The 10,919-nt window shown below is 33.7% G+C and overlaps 1 protein-coding gene across 1 annotated transcript; it reads right to left on the reverse strand.

The window, feature by feature from the left end:
- Nucleotides 1-257: 257 nt before the first annotated feature.
- Nucleotides 258-9,873, reverse strand: LOC138321735 (innexin unc-7-like). Its single transcript, XM_069265653.1, has 3 exons — nucleotides 9,802-9,873; nucleotides 2,602-3,540; nucleotides 258-2,407 (listed from the first exon to the last, which is right to left on the reverse strand). Exons 2-3 carry the CDS (start codon nucleotides 3,534-3,536, stop codon nucleotides 2,023-2,025), a joined length of 1,320 nt encoding a protein of 439 aa, XP_069121754.1. The 5' UTR covers nucleotides 3,537-3,540; nucleotides 9,802-9,873; the 3' UTR covers nucleotides 258-2,022.
- Nucleotides 9,874-10,919: the final 1,046 nt, after the last annotated feature.

Here is a 10,919-nt window from a genome sequence, read left to right on the forward strand (position 1 = left end):
GCTTGCATTCATAGCCAATATGTACGGCATCCAAATTTGAGAGATAACCAACATTTTTTTAATAAATGGCCGTTTTATAAACAATCATTAATTTCCTCGAACAATTGTACATTTCTGTTTGTCATAAAGTTAAAACTTGGATCAAATACATTAGATAATATGTGTATGTGTTTTTGGTTTATTTTTTCTTCTCTTTCGGACATGCCTCTTTTTAAGAATTATTTAAAACATTGTTCTGAGACAAAAAGAAAACAAAATTGATCAATATATATGTTTTACTTCCTTTTGAAGAAACTTCGGCTAGTTTACTTTCTCTGCGAAGCCTCAACGGTACCTCACCCAGTATGCTTGCTAGAAGTCATCAAATGTACACACGGAAGCTAATGGAAAAGTACATCGTAAAGCCAATTGTTTATTGTTTATTCTATAGATTCTATAAAACATGCATGCAAAAAAATGTTATGAAAAAATGTAAATATATTTATAAAACATATACATATGTATTTATATATACATTGATGATTGAGTAAAGGCAAATAGCTATAAGCATGTTAACAAATATAAAGAAATACTTAACTATAAGCATTTTTTGTAAGAGATAGTACTTTGGACCCTTTATTCAGTGATAAACAAAATACTTGCACGAAGATACCTTAACATCACTTTTACTGGACTCATGGTAATTTCCGAGGTCAAAGGTCAAAAGGTTTTCCATGTTTAAAGTAGATTTTTTTAAACTATTTAAGTTTGTGTCAGCACGCTATCTCAAGCAACACTACACTGAAGTTAGAGTTCAGCTTCTTTTTGTCTGATGCTTCATAGCATGATTGTATAAGACGACTAAATTTTGTATCTTAATCTCGTAGCTACTTAGATCAAAATACGTTCATTTTACAATCATTTGATAGATTGATGTTTAGTAATGCATGTGGACTTGATGAGCTGGGTGACGGGGATAAATTAGGTCATATTCAATAAATTGTATTTTTTGTCAACTAAACATCTTCTGTGTTTTCCATATTTAAATGCCCTCTACCTTTCCGAGACAAAAATTTAAAATGTTTGGCGCAGTGATGGTCAACTACCCGCGATCATTGGGACAACAACTGAAAACGATCCGCATCATGAAAATCATTTCATTTATTTTAATCAAATTGTTCATAATGTTAATTATGATAACTTATACCTTTTCCAAATTTATGAAATTAGTTATCTCGTTTTAAATTTCAACTTAAAAATCAAAAACCGTTTCGAAAAATTAATGGGCCTTTAAAGCAGATTTTAAGTAATTTATTTTGTGAAATAATCTCAATCAACACCTATAGTACAAGTAGGACGTTAGGAACAATGCCTCCTGCCCCATTGCAGGATAATTACAGTTTATTTTGCAAACTATTTTGCTGATCACTGAGTGGCCTTACAACGCACCAAAATGATATCCCTCAACTTTCAACTTAGTTTTAAACGTTTTTATATACAAATAAAATAAAATCAAGGACAAAATTTAATTTGTATCTATTATATTTCAAAATTGGTACAAATGGAAAGCTTCTTAAACATTGAGAAGAAACAAATCGGGTTTGGAATATTTTCAATATCATGATTCATGATTCAATATATCTACATTCAATGATCATTTTTACTTTCAATAATGTAGTATTTGTTCAGCTATGGCTTATATTTCCCTTATATTAAATATGAATTAAGTAACCGTCTTTAATATTTGGTTGTATGTTGTAGAAAAAAAATGTAAATTGATAAAAAAAACACATAATAACATAAAAAGCTTAAGGGAACACTAAATAATGTTTTTGTTTCAAACAAAACAATTAATATCTTGAGCATATTAGTCATTAAACAGGTTGTTCTTAAGGCAAGATCACTGTCAGCTGAATTATGAACACATTTCTATTTGAAAACAAGCTACATATTAAATGCTGTAAAATGTGTACAAAAAATATTGTCATACACACACTACCTTTATCCTCAAAACCAACACAGTATTAAAACATGTCATGCAGATTATATTGGCTGGTTTGTCATGAGAGGGTCAGCCTCTGGTCCCGTTTGAGGTCTGTACCGAACCTGTTGAGGGGGAGCGGTGGGAGGGGCAGAAATTACCGTTCCACCTGGTCCGTACGTCTGAGCCGGACCTCCCTGAGATATGTATGGCGGTGGGCCCCCGTGCTGTGGTGGTTCCTGAGGTACAGAGTCCTGTTGACCATGCGTAGAATGCCAAAGGTAGATGACCGCGTCCCTGACCAGGTGTTCAGAGGAAGCTTCACCAATCGCCTTTAATATAAACACTCCGTCCTCCGTTATTTCTGATCCCGCAAACCTGCTGATGTCTGCGTCGGAGGGAGATGGGGACACTTCCTTAGACATATGCAGGTAACTCTTGATGTATCTGTAAAAGAGAGTTGACGGAGGCACGTGTTATCCACGAATGAGATTGAAAAAAAACATGGTTTGTGCTAGTTTTTTTTTATCAAAGTAAGCGTTCGTTAAAACTTAAGAATTACAGAAACTAACCAAACACTCAGCATAGCAATTTGCAGGGATCTATCACATTATTACAAGATCATTACAAGATCTACTTACCGTTTCCTGAAGATGGGTACGAGGACTGTTAGTAACTGTAATACACCACTCAGAGCCGTTATAACAGTGACCACCACAAACCACAGCCAGAGGACACACAGAATCATTTTGTAGAAGTGCATCAAATCGTCTGTGTTACCAAGGACACACTGTACAGTGTATCTTTCGACCTTGGTCAACATTCGGACGTCAAAATCACACAATACTATACTTTCGGGCGTGGATTCAAATATAGGCCAGTCGAATTTAGTTCCATTGGTGACAATGTTGCTAAGCACTTGCTGCCCGAATGAAGAGTGGTTTCCAGATGTCAGAATTCCATCCATGACCGATATCTGTATGACGACGTTGATGAAATACAGAAGTTTGGTGAACAGAAAGAGCAGGGTTAACCATCCCCAAGGACAACCCTTCATCACAGTGGAGTCTATCCAACTTTTCAGATAACGACCAACCTGTCGCCCCATCTGGGCTCGGTCGGCCATATTGAGGGCCTCATACCCGTCTGTTAGTCCGGATATTTTTGTAAATCTTAATCCCACAAGTCCCTGTCCTACAGATAAAATAATATCTGGGAGCTTGAAGAACAATGCCTGGAAGAGAAGTATGAGTGGTAGCCACCGCCATTTTAGTTCTTTTGAATATACTCCGTAATCTTCATGTTGTCGACTTAAAGGAAGTTGTTCCATCATTGGGATGTAGTAGACACTTTTTTCACTGCATACTTTGTTTGTATATGCAGCCATTGAAATGGTAAAGTGTGCTGGAGTCCAGCACGTGACTGAAACATCTCTCGAATAACTCTGTATGCCATACGTCACCACTGCGAATAGGACAAGAAAAGCCACTGTCCACGTGCTGTTGAATCTTCCACATTGGTCATTTAGTCGGAGACTGGACTGCGTCAAATGTCGTACAGTCGGCCGCCAAACCATGGCTCTACAAAAAGTTACATATTTATTCGTTTATCAGGAGAAAACACAATTTTTCTGTTCATATTTGAGTCACTGTTAATTGATTTATTTTGTAAAATAAAAAAAAAATATTGTTGAATGATTAAGATTTTGTACATTTCGATTGCATATGGAGGAGGCTGAAGCTAATAATGAAGTCGTGAGATCCACTCCCGGCAGCGGATTTGAGATTTGAAAAACAAACAATGAATCAGTTTCTGACTTTATTCACTTCATTTCCGTTGACATTTTGAACAACAATCTCATATACATATCTAATAAGATCCCTCGCTCGCTTTCATCCTGGTCGTCCATCGAAAGCGATTTGTATACGTTGTTTAGCTTGTTTCGCGATCGATGTAAAATAAATAAAGTATATATTATTTATACTTATTTATTACAAAACCCGCCTGATATCCAGTGAAATCTGTCGTGTAATATTTTTGCGTGTGCCACTAGTGTAATATGACCTGAAACAATTTTCATTGGCTGAAAAATTATTGTGACGTCATGACAATATCAATTAAATAACGTATGGAAAATCACGTGACGTCAGGATTTCAAGGACGGCGGCATAAACGGCAACATATGTAAACGTGAGATTCTTCGAAATGTAGTTTTTTATGGTTATGTGATCAAAAGTATCTAACATGACCTCTTTCACGAACAATGAAAATTTGCCCATGAACCAATTTCATTAAACTAAATGTTATATGTTGCAACATTAATGCAAACACTTGAAATACGTTTAAGAAATTCAAAAGGTATAGGGGCCTGTGCTGTGTTCAAATTAAAATTACCCTGTAGAGGTGTAAGACAGGGTTCTCTTTTCGATCCAAAACGGTATCAAAATCATGTTTTATGTCGTCAAACTATATTATTTCCTAAAGAGTATAAATAATTACATATTATGATCACAAATATGTAGACAAAATTAAACAAATAAAATTGGTTACATTTTTAAAACAGAAAATGTCGAAACTTTGAGTGGTATTTTCGGCCATGTCAGTTATTAACAAAGGAGATTCACCCACTTCCAGCTTGAGTTCACCAAATAAATTTTCTAAAAACTTGGCTCGTTACCTGGAATAAGTATTGCGGAAATTTGGGAAAAATCATGGACCGATATTTGTCGTTAATAAAGGTCCTAGTGAGGCAATGTCTAATTTTAGTAACGTTACAAAATGATATGAATATACTTATTTTAGACCATAAATCACGAATCTAACGGTGTCAACATTAATATCTAATCCAATAATAATTTGTAAAGGTTGATATGATTTCAAGTTGATTTATTTAGTGGTATTTTGTAGGAAAATAAAGTTTTACACAATCAAAATTATTTTAAAAAATTGGTATTTAAGACCATTATATACTGTTTTGCATATGATGTTGCTTCACTAACATATCCTTTTCTAATAATTTATTTGTAATCATTGAGCGCATTTAAATTAAAGAGAGTGAATATAATGGGATTCTATAATTGTGTGGTTTGAGAGTTACCAGGTTATATGGATCATTTAATACAAATCGAGTTCAATTATTTGCAGGGCTAATATTTGATACAACACTTCTCACTACTGATGTTGATTAATGCCAATAATTGTAAAACTCATCACTTCCACATGTATATATAATTATTGCTTAAAGTGAATAGTCGGGCAAAGGAAGGCTAAAGTCGGTTAAATGGTGTTGATATATCCTGTATAATTTCTTATGAAATAGGGAAAAAATATACACGGGGCTTTTCAATAATTTCAATCGTCAAATCTGGACAATATAAGCAGAACTTGACCGTCGCTTTGATATGTAAGGACTTTTGGAAGGACAATGGATACATTTAGACTGGTTTCATTGCCAGACTATTCACTTCAAGATTTTAAAGTTTAATTTGGATATGTAACTAACTTATGTATCATTTTAGACACATTAAATGCTAAATACTTCTTTAATCATGCTAATTATCTAACTGATTGTAGTCGCTTTTAATGATGATAATACACGCTATCTGTTAAATAGATCGTCAAAACATGATCTTATCTGTATTGTCATTAATCATATTTGAATTCCGAGTATGTATTACATGATAATCAGAATATAAGATAGCTTTACATATAATATTAGAAACAAAAGGAAAATATGTTAATCGTACTTCATGGTGCATATTCCAGTGATAAAGTGTGTGGCGATGCAGCGTTATATTAATTTATTCTATATAAACTTACTTATTGAAATTATATGAGCTTTACTAGTTATTCTGAAAGTAATCTTTATATATATAAACACTGAGCTTCTAAAAATGTCAATTGCGGATACAGTATTAATCATACAGAGACATATTATCAAACTGGAAAATCATTTAGATGCAGTGTATCACATCTACTGTATGTTACCCCAGCTCTGTGTCATGTATAAATTATTTCATTTGGCTCCCCTGACATGTATAATTCATATTAACAAAAATTCTTATAAATAAAAATTCATGAAACGATTAACAAACTTTCAGCCATTTTGATTAATTAGTATAATGTGTTACGATATACATGTGTAGATGATTCTGAAAAATAAAACTGTGGCTTCCGAAAACCATCGACTATATTTTGTATTTCATTAACCATAAATGGCGCTGTTGGTTTTTAAACTGAATTTTTGAAAGCTAATCTTTATGAAATTATTTTTTGTATCGTCGCTAAAGTTATTTACTTACCGTCAATACTACACGTGTCATCACATTCTGAACAATTTGATTAAAACAGATAAAATGTTAATTTTCATAACGCGGGTCGTCTTATGTTTCCCGCCGTCGTCTTAAATACCGCGCGGTAGTTGACTATCACTGCGCCAGACGGCAAAACAGCGAAAGAACGTTAATTCTCCACTGTTATCAAACATTACGCAGGAAATCTTGAATATGTTTGGTGTTGTAACCTCTTCATAGGCCATTGGTATATATTTTCTGAAGTTATTAATGTTTTTAAGAAACCTTTATGTTTTCCTCCGGAAAGGTAGTGGACCTTTAAATTTGTGTTTGTTTTTTATCTCACGAAAAACCTGAAATGGCGTGATTTGATGCAATTGCTAACACTTTGACAGCACAGTATTTACAAAAACGACATTATGCATGTATAACAAAGTATACTGGCTGCGTAAAAATTGGTAAAATTTTATCGTAATACCATTTATTCTTCTTCAACCCGTTTTTTTATTGTATTTTATTTTTGTCATAATCTTACTTTATATGTCTTTCGGCTGTTAAAAAAATAATATTTCTGAAAATGCAGTTGCAATCATCATTCTGAAATACTTTGTAATTGTGATTCAATATTTTGATATTCTACAATATATAGGTAAGACAATCGAATGGGGCTTTATATTTAATGTAACAAATGAGTATTGAATAAGATACGGTAGTCACTTTCTTTGTTTTCTGAATTTTATGATTGAAAAAGGCCGTGGTGCGACCATGGTGTCATATTGCTAAAAATATACCTTGCTTTACCGGTCCATGATTTTCTCTCAAATTTTCACAATGTTTACTCCAGGTAATGAGCAAAGTTTTTAGCAAATATTTTTGGTGCACTCAAACTTGAAGTATGTGAATATTCTTTGCTAATAATTGACATGGCCGAAAATAACACCAAAAATTTGACATTTTCTGTCTTAAAAATGTATTTCCATTGTTCGTGAAAGAGGTCCTTTGTATTCATTTCGTATGAGATGTTATTCAATGAACACTTATTTCAGATCATATGTTACATAAGTATGTGGTATTTAAATTAAAGTTTATCACGTACTTCGCATTGTGTACATTTTAAATTATCACTGCTACCATTCTTTACCCTTTCCACACGTTATGTTCGACTCTTCTCTAACACATGAAACCGCACTTCTTCTGTGTGTGTATTAAAGGGCACGAGCGGCTTAAACTACCATTCGGCCTCTCATCTGACCGCTTGATGAACTACAAGTCAAGGTCATCTCCCCGGCTGTCAAGGGCTGTCACAACACATGAACCCCACATTAATTATAACCAACAGTATTTATATATATATTCATGTATAAGTAAAAAAAAAAGAACCATGTCCATGTGATGGTTTCCATATACATAAAAAGAAAATACAACTATAAAACAGTTTTTTTTGTTTTTCCGCCCTAGCGCTTTCTCGGCTCATGACGGTCTTCAGGGGTTTGAATTCTTTTCACATATATATATACATATATAAATACTGTTGGTTAGAAATTCGTGTCAGGTCCCTGTGGGCTACAACAAAAAGCTTCATCTACTATCGACCATCACCTATTTATCTCTTGTTTCTTTACTTTCCTAGTTTACTCGACCAAAAATTACTTTCAAAATATCGTTTGTAACATTTGTTCTTAGATATTATAATCTCAACTTCTCCATGGATACAGGCGTCCTCGAACGACTTAATACTAAGTCTTATGCAGACCATGTATACTTGATTTTGGGAAGTAATTACACACAACATTGCTTTAAACAAAGTGTGCTTACCTCTTTAGTTATTATTACAGGGGCGTAGGAAGCGGGGGGCAGGGGGGGCAACTGCCCCCCCGTTTCCCAGGACGGGGGGGCAAACATGTCTTTTTGCCCCCCCATTTTCGCCGACTGAAATTTTCTAAAAATGCTTATTTGAAAGAAAAAAGGGTCCTCCGGCACATTTTTCGTACTTCATTCTAGAAAATTTTCCGCTGCGCGGCGCATTTCCTAAAACGTTCAAGCACATAATGTCAAACCTTAAATAGTAAAAATTCAATACACACAAACTAGACTAAAAATCTCCATCAAGGAATTCTATGTACTATTTTAAAAAATGTCTCTTAAAAGATCAATTTGTTTATATGTCTTAGCGAGACAATTAATTCATTTTTTTATGTAGCCGGTATATTCAGATCGAGTAGGGTTGCATAATGTTATTACGACACAATTATCATTTCTAAATGCAGGTAGCTTTAAATCGAAAAATTACCATGTTAAGAACGCTTTATAATCATTAAACTTTATCGTAAAACTCATCTCAGCCATTCTAAATCGTAATTTTTTTCCCGGGGGAGACCCCCGGACCCCCCTAACACCAAATTCTCGCGCCTTTGGGCGCTCGCAAATTCATCAAAATGCATCGTAAAACTCATCTAAGCCATTCTAAATCGTAATTTTTTCCCGGGGGAGACCCCCGGACCATCCAAACACCAAAATCTCGCGCTTTCGGGCGATCGCAAAATCATCAAAATACATAAAACTGATCCCGGGGGTCACCCTCAGACCCCTAATAAAACACAAAAATCTCGCGCCTTCGACGCTCACACGCTAATTTGGCCAATTTGCGTATTCGTTAATTTCCTTTTAGCGACCCCACTGTCTATAAATGTGTATAAGGATTAAATTTAGTGATATATGAAAAATGTACATAAAGCATATATTATATGGTTGGGAGTTGAATTAATCTCCTCCTGTAGGTGTGGCGGGGGTGGGGTGGTGTTACAAAATATTGAGGACCTTTGCCCCCCATGACGTTTCATCTTCCTACGCCAATGTATTAGTATCTGATATGGGCTTGTTTATGTTGAAGATAAATATATTTTTATTCACGAAAATATTTTTGCATTGTGTAATACTATGTAACATTAATTATGTAATGTCGAAAGAGAAAGTATTGGTTATTTTAAAATCACATAAAATCACAAATACAGATATTGCATATGTTGGCTGGTTTTACTTTTGGCTGCAAGTATAATCTGTTCAATACTAATTATCTCTATAGCAAGGTACAATGACGAAAATACTTTATATCTATTGATAATGCAGTAATAAAAGTATTTTGCATCCGTAATGGTAAGATTCTATAGAAAGTTGTTGATTTAAGGCTCGTCAATTGTTTACATAGTCTAAATATAGACATATGGTGCAGGTTAATGTGCCGACAGTAAGAGCTAATTAAATAAAATAAGGTTTCTTGTCAATAACATTTCTACTTTTAAACTAACTTTTCTGCTGCTTTTCTTCAACTGGTGACTTATAAGTGATTTATAAGGTTGAAAATTATCACGAGATTTGTTGACATATTCGTTATATTATAACTCTGCAAAATCCGAATTACCGCCCTTTGTCGTTTGTTTACCAACAGTCATTTAGAGCTTCAATTTGTTGCATTCAATGCTAAGAAATTATATATCAGTAAAATGTGTCATTTTACAAGAAATTCATATTTAGTTGGTGTAAATTTCTTACCTTGTAATCTGTGACCTAAATAATATACCGGAAATGGCGTTGAAGTAAACAAAGGCAGTCGAAAGAAGAATAACTTTTAACGCTGCTAGATTCAAGAGTTATCGTTCTTGTATCCTCGCGATTTGGACTAGGTTTTTGGCTATATGGAAGCATATTTTTTCAATATTTTGCAGATCCGATTTTCGTGACCATAGCAACTCTACTAATTCGCTAACATAGCCAGCTAGATGATATTTATACATGAGTTAAAGATGTTTGAGAGCAAAGATAATACTTAAAATTTGGACAATAATTGATTTTTGATCGTGTATATTTAGATGTCAAATTTACAGAAAAAAAAATACAAAATAATTTTGAGTTGATTTTGTTGTCTACGGAATCAGTACCTCATTCCATATAGGGCATAGTATCACGGATTTTTTTTCATGATGCATTTAATTATTTAAAATACGTTTATACTTTAAATAAAATAAGAAACTTAAACTTTTCAATAGATTTTTTCAGTAAATATCCGGTGATCATCAAAGTTAACTTTATGCATACGGATTGATATACATTGACTTTGTTTGATTTTAAACTCTTATGAAAAATGCAAACATGTATAGATTCATGAATGCATTATACAAAGATATAAACATACATGTATTTGCGTGTTCGTGATAATAGATATACTAATGTTATGCCATAATACGAATAGCGCAAATAAAATCTTTTGCGAAAAATCGCTTGTAAAGCGCAAAGATACGATTTCAGGTAAAATATTTATATTTATGTAGTATTTTATATGGTTATATTTACACTTTTATTTTTCTATCGTTATGTTTCCCATGGCATATGCTCAAGTCAGATGAACAACTTATACACATTCTCTTTAGTTTGTGCTAATTAAATGAGAAGGGTAATGCCCAAATCGATACAGAAAAACTGGTTAAATGAGTATGTATTAACAAACGTTAAAGGCACATACATCCAAAACAAACCAGTTCTAATGGAAATTAGATTATTTAGTTTTACTTTGATGTGTCAGAAAAGCCCATTATGGTGAACTGTGTATGAAATGGTCAAACTCGCTCGCTGTCCGCCATTACACATTGCAGTCGGACGTCGTGTATGCCGAA

This window comes from Argopecten irradians, chromosome 4, assembly GCF_041381155.1.
Source record: "Argopecten irradians isolate NY chromosome 4, Ai_NY, whole genome shotgun sequence".
Lineage (NCBI taxonomy): Eukaryota > Metazoa > Mollusca > Bivalvia > Pectinida > Pectinidae > Argopecten > Argopecten irradians.